At 43.6% G+C, this 21405-nt stretch overlaps 1 protein-coding gene across 1 annotated transcript in view; it reads left to right on the top strand.

Annotated features, from left to right (window-relative positions):
• Positions 1-18549, top strand: part of LOC147635435 (short-chain dehydrogenase/reductase 2-like) — a 34334-nt gene extending 15785 nt beyond the window's left edge. The window contains exons 3-4 of the mRNA XM_086802697.1: positions 6019-6192; positions 17924-18549. Of these exons, the coding sequence (XP_086658823.1) occupies positions 6019-6192; positions 17924-18319 (570 nt within the window). The 3' untranslated portion in view covers positions 18320-18549. The remainder of the gene's footprint in view (positions 1-6018; positions 6193-17923) is intronic.
• Positions 18550-21405: the final 2856 nt, after the last annotated feature.

The following is a 21405-nucleotide window of genomic DNA, read 5'->3' as shown; positions in this document are numbered from 1 at the left end:
TGCTGCCCACGCCTGTTGTACCTGCCTGTAGTACTTGATGTACTTGCTGCCCCTACTGTACCCGCCTGTAGTACTTGATGTACTTGCTGCCCCTACTGTATCTGCCTGTAGTACTTGATGTGCTTGCTGCCCACGCCTGTACCTACTTGTGTACCTAATGTACGTGCTGGCTGCCCACGTGTACTTGACCAATACTTGCTGTACCTGTTGGCTGCCCATGTGTACCTGCTGGCTGCCCATATGTACCCGTTGTACCTGCCTATTGAATTCATTGTACCAACTGTACAAATAGTACTTGTTGTATCTGCACACATGTGAAGTTCTTGACGTGCTGGATTGTACCTGCTACAAATTGTACCGGTTGTATCTGGATTGCACTCATCGTACCAGGTGCTCTCATATTTTTCTCATTTGTATAAATCTGAAATTTGCAAATTTAAATTCAGAGAATGCTTTAAGTTGTGTAGTGCAGGAGCAAAACATGTATATGTTGACCATGCTCAGGAATGTTCTTCCTGGTGTGGTCAGTATATTTCCCTGTGTGGTGTTGTTAACGGCGCTCTCAGAGTTTCAGAGAGCCAGTGAAGGTTAGACTCACCAAGGAATTTGGGAGAAAAACTCATTGGGGAGAACCAGGCCACGTTCCCTATGCGGTGTACCCTTGGCCTGTGTTAGTATGGGCGTGCCTATTGGTGCACGGTCTTGGAAGACCAGTGAAAGGCAGGTGTCCACCCAGTGAAGGTGGGAATGAGCCTGTGATTTGGGGCTACTCCGACAACCACCTCTTCATCGATTTGACCCATTTTTATTTGGTTGTTTTCACTCCCTTGTGGAGAAATCTGGCCTATCAGGCCCGTGACACTTGTACAAATATAAATACTCAAAGAAATACAAAAAAATTGAGGCGGGGGCCGGCCCGTTCCAGCCCCAGTGCTGGTGTCATTTGTATTTTCAGTATTTCCAGTATTTGTGTTGCTGATGGTTCCATTGTTTAATAACAGTTAAAATTAAGTGTTCTAAATATGTGTATATTGTCTTCCGATCTGTAGGCCTCTTGTAGGGAGCGGTCACAGAAGAAGTGAATATAACCACCAAAACCCCACAACAACCAAAATGGTAAGAAGAGGGCTTTTGCAAAATACTCATCCGATACCTCTGAGTTGATTCAAAGTCATGGAAAGACGACAAGAGCAGCCAAGTGAATGGTGCGTAGCCTTGAAGCCAAGAAGACTGGTAGGTGCTTCAAGTGTGGACAACAAGGGCATATGGCTAAAGCTTGTCCGAACAAAAATAAATCAACCAAGTCATCCGTGCAGATTCATGATATATCAGGTAATGATCGAACCTCTTCCATCGAGATTCATCATCTTGAGGACAGTACTTGCAAAGGTTGTTCTTTTAGTACTTTAGCCTTTGGCTAGAATGACCTACTCCGGATGGAGGGTCAGATCAAGGGTCAAAAGGTAGTTGTACTATTTGACAAGGACAATACTCATAACTTTGTGAGCTCTCGGTTGGTGTTGAAACTGTGACTACCAACGAAAGAGAGTGATCACAAGTATCAAATCAATTTTACGAAGGGGATGGATCCCAAGATTTGGGATAAGATAGTTCCAAACGTAGAATTGTAGATTGAAGACTATTGGGAGAATCTTGATTTCCACCTCATCAATTTAGACAGAGTTGATATAATTTTGGGAATATCTTGGTTTTATTCCAAGAATGATACTCTTCAAATTGATTATAAATCCCATGTAATTACTTTTGTTCATTATAATGATCCGATAGTATTGAAGGATCCCAATTTTGTTTTACTTGTTTTAGGTAATGATATCCCTATTGTATCGGATATTGAAAAGAATGAACACTTATCATCTTTGGAGTATGATGCTTGTTTGTGTCATTTGAGTCTTTTTCAGTCTACTTTCTTCACGTGATAGTAAATTTGATTTTGTACTGTGTCACGAGCATAATCAATATTGTTATGGGGATGAGACCATAGAATCTGATGAGTCACAAAAATGAAGCGTGAATTTATAGATGTTTTCCTTATCGATGTTCCAGAGGGATTACCTCTTGAGAGATGGGTAGTCCATGCTATTGAGTTAATACCTAGTAGCAAGTTGTTCTCAAAGAAACCTTATTGGTTCAATTAGACCGAGGAGGATGAGATACAAAGACAGTTTACAGGATTATCTTGAGAGAGGGTTTGAACGGCCTATCAAATCTCCATGGGATGCACTTGTGCTATTGTCCATAAAAAAGGATGGCACGATGCGTTTCTGTGTAGATTATAAGGGGCTAAACAAACTAATGATAAAAAATGGGTATCCATCACCTTGAAAGGATGATCTCATTGATCGTTTACAAGGAGCCAAATACTTCAAAAAGATTGATCTTTGTGCTGGATATCATCTGATTCGGATTAAATTTGAAGATGTGCGAAGAGAGGTTTTTGGACTAAATATGGTCACTATGAGTTCTTGGTGTTACCCTTTGGGTTAACCAATGCTCTAGCCACTTTTCAGTAGACAATAAACGATCTACTTCGTCCATATTTGGGAAAGTTTAATGTGGTATTCCTAGATGATATACTGATTTATAGTAAAACATTGCGGGGGCACATAGAGCATCTCGAGACCGTCTTATAGATTTTAAGACGAGAAGTTCTATGCCAAGGAATCCAAGTGTGATGTCTTTAAAATGGAACTTATCTATCTGTGTCATGTTATTACTCATGATAGAATTTCTGTAGACCCAGAGGAGGCATAGAAGGTCCGTGAATGGCCTATTACGAATAGTGTACGACAGATCAAGTCTTTTCTGGGATTTACCGGATTTTTTTGGAAGATTATTTGTGATTATGCCAAGGGTGCGGCACCACTCACTCAACTCTTGAAAGGAGTGGTGAGGAAAAAGAAGGGCAAGCACAGTCTTCTAGTGGTGTGGAATGATGCGCTTAATGCAAGCTTTGAAGCATTGAAAGAATTGGTGACTACATCCAATGTTGCATTTAGTAGATCCTAGCAAACCATTGGTGGTTGAGATTGATGCTATTGATTATGCCATTGGGGTAGCTCTCTATCAAGACGGAACGCCGGTTGCTTTTGAGAGTAAAAAGAGTTACTAGCAGCTGTTCATGCTTTGAGGAAGTGGAGACATTATCTCTATGACTCCAAGTTTGTTACTTGGACAGATCATCATTCCTTGCGGTACATTTATGACTAGGGAGATCTTAGAGGTCGCAAAGCAAAATGGGTTGAACTTATGCAAGGGTTTGATTTTGAGATTCGAAAGCACTCTAGCAACCGGGTTGCAGATGCACTTAGTAGGATACCTGAAGTTGACGCTCTCTCCGTAGCTAAAATCTCGATTGATCTCCATCTTTCTCTCAAGGGGCTTTGCCAAGGAGTTTGAAAGGATTTGGCAGCTAGTTCAGACTGGAGGCAACTCGAGATTTGGGAAGTCTGTAATCCCAGAGGAGTCGTGCCAAAAAGAAGATAGCCCAACAGTATTCCATTCAAAATGCATCACTGATAAGAACTAACAAAGTGTGTGTGCTGGACATTGATGAATTTCGGAAAAGGATACTTTTCGAATGTCATGATGTCCCAGTGCAGGGCTCCCAACAGGCAATCCATAAAGTTCTACAAATAAAGTAGCCAATTCATGATTCATAATTGTACACCATGTGGGAATAAACTTAACCATCTTGGTTAGTCTATCCACTACTACCCATATAGAACGATTTGTTCTAGGTAGTCCCACAATAAAATCCATGGAGATACTCTGCCACTTAGATTCTAGTATCTCAAGTGGATAAAGTAAGCCACCTTGCCTAAGGCATTCAGTCTTATTCACTTGACATTGGCTACACTTTTAAACATAATCCTCGATATAGACCCTCATCTGTGGCCAAAAAAGTTTCTCTTGAGTAATGCAAGAGTTGCTAGATTGGAAACTAAGTTAAATATGTCTTCCTTAGATCATCCAGAATCAAATGGTCAAACTGAAAGAACTAATCAGACCTTGGAAGATATGCTAAGGGCTTAAGACAAACCGAGTGGAAAAGTGTTAGAGTCACGCAGCAACAGCATGCACACTACCCCAGGGCATTGAGCAACGTCGGTGGCTAGGTTCCCATTTCCCAGCAGCCGTTGCTCCTCCCAAAAACTGGGCTGGAGGAGATATCTATGACAAGGTGCCACCACACCCTATATATGGCTCTTCGACTTCCCATGCTGTTGCATATGGGATAATCCACCACTTCCAAGCATGCGACAACCCGAGAGTAGCTACAAGAATTGTCACCTCCAACACCCTTCCTTCAATTAAAGCACCTCGATCAATAGAGGCTAGGACCACCGAGGACCACATGGGCCGAGCCCTGATACCACGTCAAAGTCACACAGCAGTAGCATTCACACCACCCCAAGACACTGAGCAATGTCAGTGGCTGGGCTTCCATCTCCCAGTTGCTGCTCCCTCCAAACACCCGGCCGGAGGAGGTAATATATATAGCTCTTCGACTTCCCATGCTCTTGCATATGGGATAATCCACCACTTCCAGTCATGCGACAACCCGAGAGTAGCTACGAGAATTGCCACCTCCAACAGAAAGGTATCTCTCACAATTAGAATCTGCGTACAATAACAGTAAGCATTCGGCTACAGGATTTAGCCCATTCATGCGTATGTAGGGATTTCAACCCAGAGCACCGATTGCTCATGATTTTTTGCAAGGTATGCAGGAGATGCTTAAACTTGCAAGGGAAAGTGTAAAAACGGCTTAAGACCGAGCTTAAACTTATGCTAACCAACATTGATCTCCTAGAGTGCTGGATTGTTGGCATGTGGGTGTATCTGAGAAATCCAAAAGATTCCAACACTATGCATTCATGCAAGAATTACAAGTTATCTTCTAGGTTTTGTGGACCATTCAGGACCACAAAGAAGATTAGTGATGTTGCCTATCGTTTAGAACTTCCCCAGGGTGTTACAGTTCATCTTGTCTTTCTTGTCTCTAGACTGAAAGAGAATCTAGGTGACTCGGATGAGATGGTTCCTTTACAAGAACTAATCCGAGAAGAGAAAATTGTATGTATTCTTAAGGAACCAGAAATGGTTCTTAATCAACGTACTAAACAATCAAGATGAAATTCTTATGATGAGTACTTGATTAAGTGGAGGGGAAGATCTGAGACTTAATCAATGTACTAAACAATCAAGATGAAATTCTTATGATGAGTACTTGATTAAGTGGAGGGGAAGATCTGAGAGAGAAGCTATGTGGAAATTCACTCGAAATTTGAAGGCCCAATTTCCCGACTTCATTGCTGAGGACATCAATGGTCCTTAAGGGGAGAAGTATGTTACGTCCACACTAGGCACCTAACCTAGGGTGGGTTAATCCCAGGTCAGAGGGGTGCGTGGCTAGGGGACAGCTTCACACTAATTGAAGGAAGGCTTTAAATAGGTGGCATAGTTATTAAAAGAACTAAGGGAAGGGAAAGCACTTATAAGAAAAGCAAGGGAAAGTTTAGGGCCCAGGCTCCTATATAAGTGAACCCAAGGCATAGTTCTAGGACACGATCGGGTAATCTAAATCGAACCCTAACAGGATCACTAACCACAAGACACTTGCAGGGTGTGGCTTGGTGGTATGGGATGCCAAGTCCTACCGTGGGGGAGCTTTGCCTAGTGTGTGGCTATGGCCTCCAGCTCAGGGGCGAGTCCGGATGGATTCTAGTTTTGATTAGTTTCTGTTGAAGGAAATTTATGTGAATTGGTTATATTTCTTGAGACATTGCCCCTACAATTAGAAACATCACACCCTCACTGGAGTCCATGTCCTTTAATCCCATAAGACAGCCTCGAGAAAGAATTTGGAGTGAGGTATGTCATGTTGTGAGACTTGCAAAATATCTGAACTTTTTCTCCAGATCTATAAAACCTCTTTTGTGTTTTATCCCTTACTTTTATTAGCCCTAGCTTTGACACTGGTGCTTGTATATACAGGTAAATAATGCTGCAGTAATTGACAGTGGTTCAAGTTATGAGAATGCAAGATTGGTGCTTGATACAAACTATCAAGGAGTGAAGCAAGTGACCAAAGCTTTGTTGCCTTGTATGAGAGCTTCGCCTGCAGGAGCTCGAATTGTAAATATCAGTTCAGGACTTGGCCAGCTTCAGGTAAGATCTTCTATGCATAAAGTACTGGTACTTAACCTCCCTGTTTTGTATGTACGTATCTGTACTATTCGGTACACGTACTTAAAACAGTTTGAACCCCTCCAGACTTTGTTTGCAGCCCATAGCACTTCTATGGAAACCACGAGTGAGTGGCATGATGAGTTCCCATTCATGCATGCAAAGAACCCTATGGAGGAGACGAGTGTGAGGATGCATATGCAAGGAAAAGGCTAGATGCATGTTGATGCCATGGACAAAGGGAAGGCAAAGGTGAATGTTGTTGTGCCTATGGAAGACAATAGGGGCAAGAGGAAGATGCCCATGTTGGAAGAGGAGGATCAGCTCAAGAATCTTCAACACCTCTATCAAGAAGATTATGGAGTTCACAACAGGACAAGCAGGTCACATCGGATGATTACCATGGGGATTTAGATGTTGACAAAGCATTGGCAATCATCTCACGGTTTAAGGTAGCCTTCTTGATGTCATCAATGCCACGTGCCACCTGTGTTGTCTTGTCTGACTCTGCCTGTCGGCTGCTACCGGATGTCAGGCCGTGCCTTGCATACTCATAGGTGTGTCACATTCTCCTCTACTTGCAATGCAGTTGTCCTCAGCTGCACGGTGTCCATTTAAAGCGCCCTCCCATAAAAGGAAAAGATCCAAGCAAAGCTCATCCAAGATACCCAAGATCTTGAACACTGCAAGACTCTGGGCACGAACGCAAGCTGGAGAGCACGCCCAAGCTATGGAATTAGAAAGACATCTTTTGTATGCACAGTAGGTTAGCATGCATGAACTGGATGATGGATCCAAGTCTAGATCAAAGAACCATTTCACATACCATGTGCGAAGGCTCACATTCCATCCTTGCTGTGTCAACACAGACCTAGCTGAGCAAAACTTCGCTATCCAAACTCCAACCTCTGATGTGTCATTTGAGACGGAGCACAAGATTTGCTTGCACCGGCTCCAATGCACCCTGAAGGAAGAAAGCAAAACCAAGGACAAAACTCCTCAGAACGTTGCACCAAATCTATATCCATCAGTACTGCTCGGTACCTGTATGTCTAAACCACCCATGTCCTATGGCACATACTCCAAGTAATATATCCGTTTGTATTGTCACCATTTGGCCGCCCAAGTGGACTTTCCCTGTTTCATGCCAAGGTACGGGAGGGCAAGGAGCTTCGTGTGGTCAAGACATGGAACCCACTGTTAGGGAACCCAGTTTAGGCTTCCCACTGAGCCACTTTCATGCTCACGAAGACCTGCTATTTACATGTTCCAGCAATGGGAGATATATCCATTGCATAATGCATGTGCACGCATCTCTGCTTGCTTGAAACTAGTTTCGCGTGACTTGCTTTCATGTGACTGCTTGCTATGATGTGTCTAGTTCACGGGTAGGGGGTGCATACCCATAAACCGTGTGAATGCCCTATATTTTGACATGTGAATACGTGGTAAGTATCCATTTAAACCCTTGTTTATTATTCTAATGGTTTTATAACCTTTGCGGTTCACAGCTAGTGCCTTGGGCCCAAGGCCCATGAATGGCCAGCTCAAGCTTTGGGCATCTCATCTGGCCCTTCTAGCCCTCACATGGCCCAATTTAATGAGGGGGCACCTTATAGAGGTGCCCACCTTCATTAAAGATGGGGGCCTTGCCACATGTCACAATGGCATAGGACACCTTCTACCAACCTTGCCACAACTCTCACCTCTCTCCTTCCTCCTCATGTATCCAGGAAGCGCATGTCTCTCTCCCTTCTTTCTCCCTATGCAAGGCGACAGTCACAGAGAAGCTCTAAAAGCTGCCGCACTGTACGTTGATATGCCCGATGTATACTTGCTGCCGTACTGTACGTTGCTGTACCCGACCTTTACCTGCTGCCCATACTGTATGTTGCTGTACCCGACCTGTATTTGCTGCCATACTGTGCATTGCTGTACCTAACCTGTACCTGCTGTCCGTACTTTGTGTACCTGCTGTTCCGAAAGTGTCCCTGCTCTGTACTTTCTCAGTCTGCAACTGTTCCTGTTGTACTACCTGCACCAGCTGTATGTCATGTGCAAGATATGTGCAGGCTCTGACCCTTGAGGGGCAACAGATAAAAAGACAAGACTAGAACTAGATTTGGAGCATACATTGCTGGTGTGGGCAGGGAAAGTCTAGTGGAGAATTTATGAGGTTGGCGGCCAGCGCATGAAAAGGATTAAGACCAGTCGGTTGCAGCAAATTAACATGAATTTGTCCAGGACCTGGCCGACAGTAGGTCGGCCGGTCCACTTGGACTTCCAAAGCCTATTTAAGGCATTTGTTACTCATCGTTTTCATTATTCAGTCCTTCCATGGGTTGAGTCCTAGATGTAGGATTAGACTAGGTGAAGTACACCTTTTGAAAGAGGCTGCAAGACTTGTACAGCTTTTTGTACATTATGAATATACTGAATACTCAGCTAACTCTCTCTCTCTTCTCTATCTTCTGTATGTGTTTTGCATCAAGCATGTTCCAGGATGGTGTTTAGGGCTGAAAGAAGACTCCCAGAGCTTCCACATGTGACATTGGTATCAAAGCATAGGCTCAGTAAGGCTAAACACTGATTCAATCCCAAATGAAGGTGCACAGTCCAAGGAAAGGAACACAAGACATGGAAGAAGTTCCTAGGAGGTTGGTTGGTGGTGTTCCACAAGACCCAAGGGGAATGGCAATCCTATGAGTCGGGTGCCACTTGGGGGACACCAAGAAAGGCTTTCAGGCAACGGTTCCAGGGGAGGATGATTCTCCAAGGGGTGGAGTGAGAGTGCCAGACTCAATCCTCAGGAAAAGAAAACTAGAGAGATTGTTCAAGGACATGGCATGAAGGGAAAGGGGACAGGATGGAACAGATGCACAAATTTTCATCAAATTTGGAGTGGAATTGGAGAACATAGCAGGGTTTTCAATGAAAAGGTTGCCAAGAAGGGAAGGATGACAAGTTTGGGACTCTAGGAATGGACAATGGGATGAGGACAGTCATCCAAGAATAGAAGTTGGAATCCCATCATCAAGTTTAGTAGAGGGGGATGTCATGTGCAAGACATGCGTAGGTTGATCCTTGAGGGGCAACAGATAACTAGAACCAGACTTGGAGCATACATTGCTGGTGTGGGCAAGGAAAGTCTAGTGGAGAATTTATGAGGCTGTTGGCCAGCGCATGAAAAGGATTAAGACTAGTTGGCTGCAGCAAATTAGCATGAATTTGTCCAAGACTTGACCGACAGCAGGTCGGCCAGTCCACTTGGACTTCCAAAGCCTATTTAAGGCATTTGTTGCTCATTGTTTTGATTATTCAGTCCTTCCATGGGCTGAGTCCGAGATGTAGGATTAGACTAGGTGAAGTACACCTTTTGAAGAGGCAGCCTATGGCTGCAAGACTTGTACACCTTTTTGTACATTATGAATATGCTGAACACTCAGCTATCTCTCTCTCTCTTCTCTATCTTCTATATGCATTTTGCATCAAGCATGTTTCTGGATGGTGTTTAGGGATGAAAGAAGACTCGCAGAGCTTCCGCATGTGACACTATACCTACTGCATCTACACCTACTTGAGAACCTGTTACTTACATCTCCACTTGTGTACCTGTTTGAGTACTTGCATCGACACCCATGTACCTGTTTGAGTGCTTGCATCGACACCCATTCACCCGTTGAGTTCTAGTTCTTTGTCGAGTGCCTGTTCGTGTACTTGGTGCTGTATGGGTTCATGTTTGTGTACCCATACCCGAAGACTTGTACCATAATCTCTACGAGTTGAGTAAACCAGGCTCTAGTACGAGAGCGCATGTTCGTGCTGTTGGGTATGGGGGAAGAAGCCTGCACACAGACACACACACACACACACACAGAGCTGCAAGAGAGAGAAAACGAGTGAAGCTCAAGATGCTGGAAAAGATGTACTCACTAATAATAATGAAAGTGCAATGTGAGTACATAAAGTAGCCTAGGACAAAGTGCCCAACACACATAAGTGTGTTCACACAGGGAAAAACCTGTGTCCAGTCACAGGGAAAAACTTGTGTCCAGTCACAGGGAAAAAATGCCCGTGAGTAAGCTGTGTTCACACCTGAACTAGCCGGGAGTGGTCATGACCAACAAACCCCCCTCAAGTGAATGGTGTGAACGGAGACAGGGTGTAGCAGACTACCTTGTTAGAGGCTATAAGCTCAAAGCTTTGCGGAAAGCTTCAAACTTTTCTCTCGAAAGAGGCTTTGTAAACCCATCTGCTGTATTGGCATGTGTAGACACATAAATCAAGTCAATCTCTCTTGCATGGAGCCTTTCCCTGACATAATGATAGTGAATCTCAATATGCTTTGTGCGTGCATGAAATACTGGGTTTCGTGCAACTGCCAAAGCACTTTGATTGTCAGTGTAAATGGTGGTAGGGGACTGCTTTCCAACACCAAGATTGGCTAAAAGGCGTCGTAGCCAAACACATTCCACAGTAACTGTAAAGGCTGCCCTGTATTCAGCTTCACAGCTAGAAGTGGCCACTGTAGGCTGCTTCTTACTGAGCCATGAGATGCATGAGTCACCAAGAAGAAAATAGTTACCATTGGTTGACGCTCGCGTGTCATAGCAATCTGCCCAATCACTGTCTGTAAATGCAAGCAAGCATAGTGTAGAAGAACTGCCATAAAATAAGTCAAAGTTGGCAGTGCCTTTAAGATAGCGAAAGACACGCTTACACGCTTGCCAATGCATAGTGCTCGGACAATGCATGAATCTGCTCAACTGCGAAATAGCATACTGTATGTCCAAACGAGTTGAGCATAAATAGATAAGGCATCCCACAGCTTGCTGATAGGTGGCAACATCAAAAGGCTCACCAACATGCTCAAGTGACAGTTTTAGACCTTGTTCCATAGGAGTAGAAACAGGTTTACAATCTGTCATGTGAAAACGCTCAAGGAGCTGCTCAACATATCCGCACTGAGATAACATGATACCCCGCTCAAAAGGTATAAACTGCAGGCCCAAATTGTAATGTAAATGCCCCATGTCTGTGACATCAAATGCATGCTGCAAATCAGCTTTAAAAGCTTAAATATCACCCTCTTCAAGGCCAGTGATGACGAGCATGTCATCCACATAAAGAATAAGGATGAGAACATTGTTCCCAATGTGGTGTACATAAAGTGTACTCTCAGCTAAACTATTATGAAACCCTTTAGCAGTCAAGTATGCATGAATTTTGTTGTACCAAGCACGAGGAGCCTGTTTAAGACCATACAGTGCTTTATGTAAACGGCATACTTTACTTTCTGCACCTTTTTGAACAAAGCCAGGAGGTTGAGATACATAAACTTCCTTCTGCAAATCGCCATTCAAAAAGGCAGTTTTGACATGACATGCCATTGTTTGTGTGCAGCCAATGCAATAATAGTATGTATGGTAGTCATACGTGAAGTGGGAGAAAAGGTCTCCTCATAGTCAATGCTCTCATGTTTTGCATACCCTTTGGCGACCAAGCGAGCCTTACGGCTATCAACTGAACCATCAGGCTTATGGAGTCCAACTCCGAACGCATGGCTACCACCCAATTATCAACCTCCAATGCATCAACATGAGAAATGGGTTCCTCATTACGAGCGGTGGCAACAAGAGCTATATCCACATAATGTAAAGATGCATGGCGAGAAGCAGCACGTGTATGACTTGGCATAAATGTAGACCCCATTTCTCATTACAAGCGGTGGCAACAAGAGCTATATCCACATAATGTAAAGATGCATGGCGAGAAGCAGCACGTGTATGACCTGGCATACATGTAGACTGTTTGCTATCACGCAAAGTGTCAATCAACCATCTAGGAATAGTTTTTGACTTCCTAGTATCTGCATCTTCCTTTGCCAATGCATCACCCAAGGTATCCTGATCAATATGAGGCATTTCAGGATCAATTTGGGGCAAGTTCAGCTGTTGATTTTGCTGGTTTTCAGTAGGCATAGGTGGCTGTAAATGAGCTGAAACTAGCCCTACATTGTCCACATTTGAATTGAATAAAGGCAACAAAGTATCAAACATATCTTCCGGCCCAATAGATGGCTGTCTGGTACATGAGACAAGTGGTTGAGATGCATATTCATCAAAGATAACATCTCTTGCTGGTTTTCAGCAGGCATAGGTGGCTGTAAATGAGCTGAAACTAGCTCTACATTGTCCACATTTGAATTGAATAAAGGCAACAAAGTATCAAACACATCTCCCGGCCCAATAGATGGCTGTCTGGTACATGAGACAAGTGGTCGAGATGCATATTCATCAAAGATAACAGCTCTTGACACAATGATCTTGCCTGTATTAGGCACATAGAGTCTGTATCCCTTACTCTCAGTACTATAACCAATGAAAATGCATTTGATTGCCTTTGCATCAAGCTCGTGTCTTTGTTGTGTGGGCACATGCATATATGCCGAACACCCAAAGACTCTCATATGAGTCACCACTGGAATCGTGCTATTCCATGCCTCATAGGTAGTCATAGATTTCAAGGCTTTAATGGGGCAACAGTTAAGCACATAATTGGCTTTAATGGAGCAACAGTTAAGCACATAATTGGCACACATAACCACCTCAAGCCAAAACTTACTGGGCAAATCCTTGCTCTTGAGCATGCAACGTGCCATCTCAATAAGTGTATGATTACGTCTCTCTGCAACTCCATTTTGTGGAGGAGTATAGGGGATAGTACATCGATGAGAAATACCATGTAACTGCATGTAAGCTGTGAACTCATTTGACAAATATCCCCCCCCCTCGATCCGTACGCAATGTGACAAGCTTGTATCCACAAGCATTTTCAGCCATGGGACGGAAGTCTCTGAAAGCTGCAAAGGCACTTGACTTCATTTTTAAACCATACACCCAACAAAACCGAGTGTAGTCATCAATGAACGTGATGAAGTACAAGTGTCCTCCAAAAGATGGAGCCCTCATGGGGACCCAAAGATCACTATGAATGAGCTGTAATGAACGGACAGCCCTCATAGCACCATCTTTAGGAAAGGAATTCTTGTGCATCTTTCCAAGGATGCATCCCTCATATACATGCTTGAAGGAAGCTCATGCACCATACCTTGCTTCTGTAAGCGTACAAGAGATGGGAAATTCAAGTGACCAAACCGAGCATACCATAACTGAGTGTGACTCAACACACGGGAGGTGGATGCAAGCATAGCATCATGAGAATAAGTACTCCTGTCATACATATCGAGCTTATACAAGCCACTGCATAATGTCCCAGAAAGCATAAGAGAAGCTGAATCTCTGTTGTCATACACTGAGCAACAATGGCCAGAAAACTGAACCTTAAACCCGGATAATGCAAGGGTTGAAACAGAAATGAGATTCTTCGTAATGCGTGGTACATATAAAGTGTCACAAAGAGTAAAACTATCCCCATTACATGCTGTTAGCTCCACATTGCCAATGCCTTTAATGGAGTAAGAGGCATCATTGGCACACATAACTATGCCACTTGGAGGTGAATCCTGCAAATTGGCAAATAGATCTCTGCAAGAAGTGATGTGCTTAGAAGCACCACTGTCAAAGTACCAATCTCTAGCTGAGATAGACATACAAGAAGCAGGCAAACTGCATGTAACCACTAATGCATATCCCTCATGAGGAAAGTTAGTCTCTTCTTTAGTGTCCACAGTAGCAGCCAAACCTTGCTGCTTCTTTTTCTTTTCACTCTCAATGTGCTTCCTACATTCCTCAATAAGATGGCCAGGTTTTTTGCAATAGTTGCATCTCTTCTTTTTTTTGGTGTCACCCTCCTAAGACGAGGTAGAATCTGAATGGGCATCTGGTTTGCCCTTTGGTTTACCACTAGATGCAGCCCCAGATTTACCTTTGTTTCGAACGAGACTGCTCCTCCTGCAATAAGAGAGTCACCAACTCATCAAAGGTATACAAGTTTGGATTACCCTTCATGAGTAGACGAAGAGTAGTAGCAAAACCCTGATAGGATTCTGGCAAACCCTGAAGCACTGTAGATACAAGTGAACCATATGGAATGACCTCATCAATGTTGATGAGTTGCTCTCGCAAATCCTTGATGCGGGTAAGGAACTTGTCCATTGAATCACCCTCATCCATATGCTCAGACTCAATCTTCTTGCGAAGATAGGCAACACGAGCCTCATTGCGAACCTGATACAAAGAAGCAAGTACATCCCATGCACCCTTAGAAGTAGTGCATGAACGAATGTGCAGTATAACCTGCTTTTGCATGAAAGGGAAATCAAAGCATGTGCCTGAGCATCCTTGGCATCCCATCTGAGCTGTTCTGGAGTGGGTGGCAAAGGTGCAGAAGATGTAGCACCACCTGAAGATACATCAGCACCTGCATCAATGGTTCCTAAAGTACGTGCTGCTCGTGCAAGAGCAATAGGTCTGACATCAACCCGTGATACATAAACCCACAAATTCTTTGCAACAAGTACATGTTTCATCATGTATGCCCACATAGGTTACTTGGTGCCTCCTTCAAATGTCTATAAAAGACGTGCAAATGGTGTCAATTTTTGCAAAATCCCTAAATTTCTAGTGTAAGTACGCACCGAATCAAGCAAAATCAGTGCCAATGTATTCCAATGTTGCAATTTTGAGCTCAATGGTGAAAAGCCCCAAAATTAATGCAGTGTATTTAGCAATTTTTGAGTATTTGAAATTTTTTTTACAGAAATACCAATGTTTTGGAGCAGCTTCAATCGGGCAAGTATAGTAGTACAGTCGGCGGGTACAACACGTGTAAGGCGGTTGGGCAAGTACAGTCGGCACAACGCATAGTGTATGGGGCAGCAACAGTCGGAGGCACAGTACGGGCAGTGCAGTACGAGCTGGACGACGTAGGGCGGCAGCAAATCTGAGGCGGCGAAGTGCAGACAGGCGGCACCGTACGATACAGGCGGCGCAGGGATGCAGAGGGCGGCAAATTTGAGCGGAAGCAGGGAGAAACCCTAACCCTAATGCTCAGAAACCCTAACCTTGATGCTTAGAAACCCTAACCCTAACGCTTTGAAGCTTGCACACAGAGACACACACACAGTTGCAAGAGAGAGAAAACGAGTGAAGCTCAAGAGTGCTGGAAAAGATGTACTCAATAATAATAATGAAAGTACAATGTGAGTACATAAAGTAGCCTAGGGCAAAGTGCCCAACACACATAAGTGTGTGTTCACACGGGGAAAAAACCTGTCTCGTCACAGGGCCGTGAGTAAGCTGTGTTCACACCTGAACTAGCCGGGAGTGGTCCATGACCAACACGTGCGTGGTCTGAACGACAATTACGCATTCACTTAGCTCCAGGTGTAGAGGCTAGTGGTCAGGTCACTTTGACATGAGGCCGGCATTGACAGTCTACACTAACACATACTTGTTTGGGTATCATGTATTCATTATTTACATTGCGTGGAATATCTGGATGGAAAGCCTTGTACATAGATTAAATACTCCAATAATATACAACAATATATTGAAAGAGGGGGCCCAGTGGTGGTGTACTGTGTAGTCTTTATCTTTGTAGTGTTATCTTGTGCAGTGTTGTGCACTTTCAATTATATGTTGCATTGTTGCTAATTCCTATTTAGAGTTGACGAGCTTGTTAACAGTGCACGAGATGGTGCCCAAGAACATTCACACCTAACCGGTGTTATTAAGTGATATCAAAGCATAGTTGTTTCCCTCTTCTGAGTGGGGAAATGATTGTTTGGGCATCGGGCTTTGTGTGAACAGCCGTCATAGGGCTTTGTGTGAACAGCCGTCATACACTATGGACAGCCATGCATAGAGTGGGCAACGGCCTAGCCTTGCCGAAGGGTCTCCCCACCCCCAAATCTTGGTTATCATAGAGTGGGGGATGAGGGAGACCACGGGGCGGAATGCCCCTTATAGAAGGGCCGTGAAGACCAGAACCCACAATGTGGGATAATGGTTGCCACATGGCAGCGTAGGAGAGGAAGGCGATGAAATCCAACGCCAACACCCCCCAGAATGAGACACCCGAACGAAGCTGAGCAAGAGTGCCGAAAACGATGCCAAGAAGGAGCCCAAGAGCGGAACAGGCTTGGATAACATAAAAGAAACGCGGAGAGCTGACCTACAGTGCGGAAGAGGACGGATGGAAGGTGTAGCCTGGCCGAAGGGTCTCCCCACCCCCAAATCCCGGTTATCCACTATAAGTGGGGGATGAGGGAGACCATGGGCCGGAATGCCCCTTATAGAAGGGCCATGAAGACTGGAACCCACAATGTGGGATAATGGCTGTGCCACGTGGCAGCGTAGGAGAGGAAGGCGAGGAAATCCAACGCCAACACACATGGCCACAGCCAAGTGGTACACATGCTTCTAATGTTTTGGGTAACAGGCGTACGCATGAAGGTTATGTGGAGAAGTAGACACGTGTGGGACAGCACTCTCAAGGCAAACATGAGATGCATGAAGATGACCCAAATGTGTTCAAGGCCGAGATGAAACACATAAAGAGGCAGCTGTATGCCAAGGAGGAAGAACCGAAGGTGCTTTATGAAAACCCGCAGGTTCATAAGCTTATGGAGGCCACAAAGGCTGAGTCTATGGTTGCACACACTATGGACTCTATGGCTAGGGAATTGGGTGTGAACCCTTGAGAGATAGCTCTTAATTATCTGATGTATAGTGGAGATGTGGTCAAAGGCAATGCAAGTGACCTTTGTGTCAAAGAACTCTCGCGTGTGGAGACAGGTGATGATTTACCTTAGGCTCTGGACAGGTGGTCATACAGCTGTAGCAGGGGCTGTATAGTCGTACAACAAGTGGGAATGCTCCTGATTTGGCCGTACTATGTGCAGGTGTGTAGGAGGTACAGCTGAAAGATGGTATGTGGAGCAGGTGACCATGCAGGGGAACTTTTGCCAAATGCGTGGGCAGCCCACCAATGGTGCCCGCACTTAAAATGTGTCTGGGCGCCGCATGCAAGCCATTGAAGAGGCTTCATGGCTCATTAATGGTAGAGGATGTTTGAACCTGCTCAAATGCCTGGTGCCCATGATGAAGATGTTCACACTCATTTATTAATGAGTGTGAACCTTCAATGCTCTAAAATTTGTCCAAGTGCTAAAGCTTGGCTTTTGGGCTGAAGTCTGCCAAAACATGGTCGTCGAGTCTCACCGAACACTAGTTAGAGGCCATGGTGTCAAGACCACATGGTGACAGTTTTCCGGAGTCTCCCTATTTTGCATGTTTGTGGTGTGGTTTGTGTTGTTGATGCCAGGTTGTGGAGATGGCAGGAAGGAGAAGAAAGTGGGGCTGGGGCAGTTAGAAAGTTATATTAAACGTCTTCAAAAGACCCAATGGGTCTATGAGACTGAAAGTGGTACGAGAGTTCCATGTGGTACTGGGCCATGGAAAAGACTAACAACACTCATACAAAAAGTAGACTAGCTGTATGTCTTAACTGAGTATGGTGTGCACAATGGTGAGCATGTGAGTAATGTGAAAATGAATGTGGAGGATACTTCTCGAAGTTGGTAGAAGAAACGGAGGGCTCATCATCCGCATCCATCCAGAATATCTAGCATAGGTGAGTCTATGACTATCAAAAGACTTTCCAATTCCACCCTCAGTGGGGGGGGGGAGAGAGAGAGAGAGAGAGAGAGAGAGAGAGAGAGTCAAACCCTTTATTCTACTTTGCTCAGGTTGTAAGCTCATCCTTAAGGCAGGAAATGGAGAATCCAGCTAATCTTACAGAGGAGAAAGTGGATGCATTCGTAAATCGTTTTTTACAAGATGTTCAAGAGGGAAATACTAAGGCCAAGGGTTGGCCTTCAGGAGGATATGCAGCTTATTGTGTGTCTAAACTAGCTGTGAATGCCTACACACGCGTAGTCGCAAAAACCTTGCAGAACCAACCTCCAGGTCACAATATATATGTCAATTGCATGCATCCAGGCTATGTTAAGACAGACATGAACAATCATCAAGGCTACTTGTCACCAGAAAAGGGTGCTGATACTGCTGTTTGGCTTGCTCTCATGCCCGTTCCAGTACCCACAGGGGAGTTCTTTTATCAAAGGAAGCCATATAGCTTTTAGTATTTTTATGTTAAGATGATGCTATCTGTTTATAATCTTCTTGTGTATAATCTTCTGAGAATGTAGTTTGACTTTTCACCTGGCTATTTATGTTTCTGCTGCATCTCACACTTGGATATTATTGTTCCAATTCTCTTCAATTATAGTATTTTTAAGGGACTTCACATGGACTAGATTATTGGTTCAATATGGTTAGCACAAGAATGAAGAAACTAAAACAGCTCTTTAAAATATATTTGGTATGATGGACAGTGTGCTCATCACATAAGTCTCCCTTAGGTGGACAATCTTTTTGTTTCTAGGGGTCCTATTTGGTAGTGGGTACTGAAGCTCCTATTTGGTCTTAGACACTCGTCCCCATATATTTAGGCCCTCCTTTTTGTCAACTTCAGATTCAAACGTCCTCTAGCGCCATATAGTGGCACTGACACAAGAGGTGGAGAGAGAGCCGTAGAAAGTGGCACATGCTAGTATCGGCCTGTTTCATTGTACATATTGGGTTCATGTAATATGTGGGCATTGTTTCTTTAGCCACCCATGGTTTTTTCCTTTCCATGTTCAATGGCTTGGAGTTTATACATGGATCATATTTACTACCTTTTGTAGACCCTTTTGTCTTTAGTAGAGGTTACGACACACTCTCTCTCTCTCTCTCGCGTTGTATTCCGCATTGATATTGGATGAGAGGTGGAGGCCATAGGACATTATTGTGATTTGAGACTTTGCACATTATGCAAAATGCAAGAGGTGGAGACAAAAGCATACAAACTATAAGATTTGTGAAAGGTACCACCAGAGTAGGGTTTCAAAACTTGTGTCTACTCATTGCTTCTCAAAATAATGATGCATTGCTACCTTTGTTCTAGAGATCATGCACTTTAGACACACTTATGTTGTGTGATTGGCACTTGGCTAAAAACACATGTAGCATCATATCACAGGCTTTTTGCCACAAAACAAGAGCCTATACTCGTCTTGAGTTCATACACGTTAGGCTAGTAGGAGGACATATATAGGGGCAACGAGTGCTCATTCCTTTGGGGGTGGGGACAGTAGCCTAGTGGATAAGGCAGTGCCCTTTCTCCTCCCGGATGCAAGTTTGTTTGGCCCACCTCTCTCCCTCTCACTCCACGAAGGAGTGAAAAAACAGTGTGTATTCCAAAAAAAAGTGATCATTCCATTTTTGGGTGCTTTCCCAGGGGATCATATTGGCACGCAATATCTCCACGTGTGCTTGACTCCGACCTTGTAAGCAGACTGAGGACGATAAAGACCTTATTCAAACATACTCAAGAGGCATCCCAACCATGTTTATTCATAGCTCTAGTCTCACATCAGATCGTGCATCAGGACCACTCGCCTCCCGTTGTTAAACCAGTTCACAACATACTTTAGCACATTGCCCATGAGTGCGATTCACATAGCAATTACAATTGCAAATTTTAGACATGTTTAAGAGAAATCAAAACCCTTAGGACCTTTAGGCATTGTTTTTGGATAGGCCCATTTGGGATGTAGATTTATGCAATGTTATATTTACACTATTATATGGGGGTGCAGTAGACACTTCCACCTCCCCTTTTTGAGATGCTGGCATGATTGACTCAAGTTTTGGTCTCGTCGCTCTTTTTGGTATTTCTCAAATGTTAAAAAACCCCCCTTTTCCCCCCTTCTCTCTCTCTCTCTCTCTCTCTCTCTCTCTCTCTCTCTCTCTCTCACTCCACACACACACACACACTCTCTTTTTTGTGTGAAACCACTCTTTATATTAAATAGTAAATTGTACAGCGTGTGCCCGCGCATGCACGCACACACGTGCACACAAAAAAAAACTAGGCTTATTTTCTTTTACAAATGATGATGCTTTTATTAGGTATATTTGCTTCTCAATTTGGCTTTGTAAGTTGTGTTTTTGTGTGTGTACGAAAGACCCAAGGGCCAAAGGATCTAGGAGACCTATCAATAGTACAAGTGTGCCATGATTGGCCTAAAAGTTAAAATATGAAAAAAACACCTAAATGGATCGACACATACATACCTATGTGCATACGTAAATATGTGCACGCGTGAAAGAGTCATAGGGTCTATGAGACCTAGCAATAGTATAAGTGTGCCATGAATGGGCTAAATGTCACAACATGAAAAAGGAACACCTTGATTAAAGGGTTTGTGTAAAATGTGGGTCCAATCTTATTTTGACATTTTGTGTGGGAAAATGGATTCATGTTTCTCATTTCCTCCAACGGTTACTCGCAATAACTCCCATGTATTTGTATATGTATACACACACAGAGTGTGTGTGGACACATGTATATATATATATGAATGTATGTGCATGCATGCATATATATGTGTGTGTGCATGTGTGTGTATGTGTATGTATGTATGTGCATACATACGTATTTACGTACATGTACACAAACACATGCATATATGTATGTATGTATACACATACATACATACATACATGCAAACATATGTGTATGTATGTATGTGCATACATATGTATTTATGTACATGTACACAAACACATGCATATATGTATGTATGTATACACGTACATACATACACGCAAATGACATGTAAATGTATGTCTATATATATGTATATGTATATACATATGGAGCAGAAGTTCCAATAGGAGTTCAAGTCCTTAGTAGAGCTTTGAGCATTACCCAGATCAGAACCAAATACATGAGCTGAGAATGAACTCAACACTGCAAGCTCAACTCGTGTGTGTGAGAGCCCTCTGTGAGCGGTGAGCTACAAGGTGAATAAGGTTTCTCTATTTGCACCAGGACACATATCTATTACTGTGATTTTCGCGTAAATCTGCAGCAAATTTTGTGCATTCCCTGGCACAACAAAAGGTGGAGTCCCTTGTGAAGGCATTTCCACACCTATATTCTCCTTAAAAATAGGAAAGTTAAAAATCTAGAGTGTTTAATTTTTTAAAACAAAACTCTGTAACACCCTAAGAGTATGAAGGGTTCTTCATACTTTGTGTGTGAAAGATTAGTAACCTATGCGTGTACCTTTTGAGTGATTAAAACCTTGTGTGAGTTAAAGCTTTCATGATTAACGTC

Source organism: Cibotium barometz, chromosome 9 (genome assembly GCF_041138505.1).
Source record: "Cibotium barometz isolate CiBa-2024 chromosome 9, ASM4113850v1, whole genome shotgun sequence".
Lineage (NCBI taxonomy): Eukaryota > Viridiplantae > Streptophyta > Polypodiopsida > Cyatheales > Cibotiaceae > Cibotium > Cibotium barometz.
This window is presented reverse-complemented; position numbering and strand designations above follow the sequence as displayed.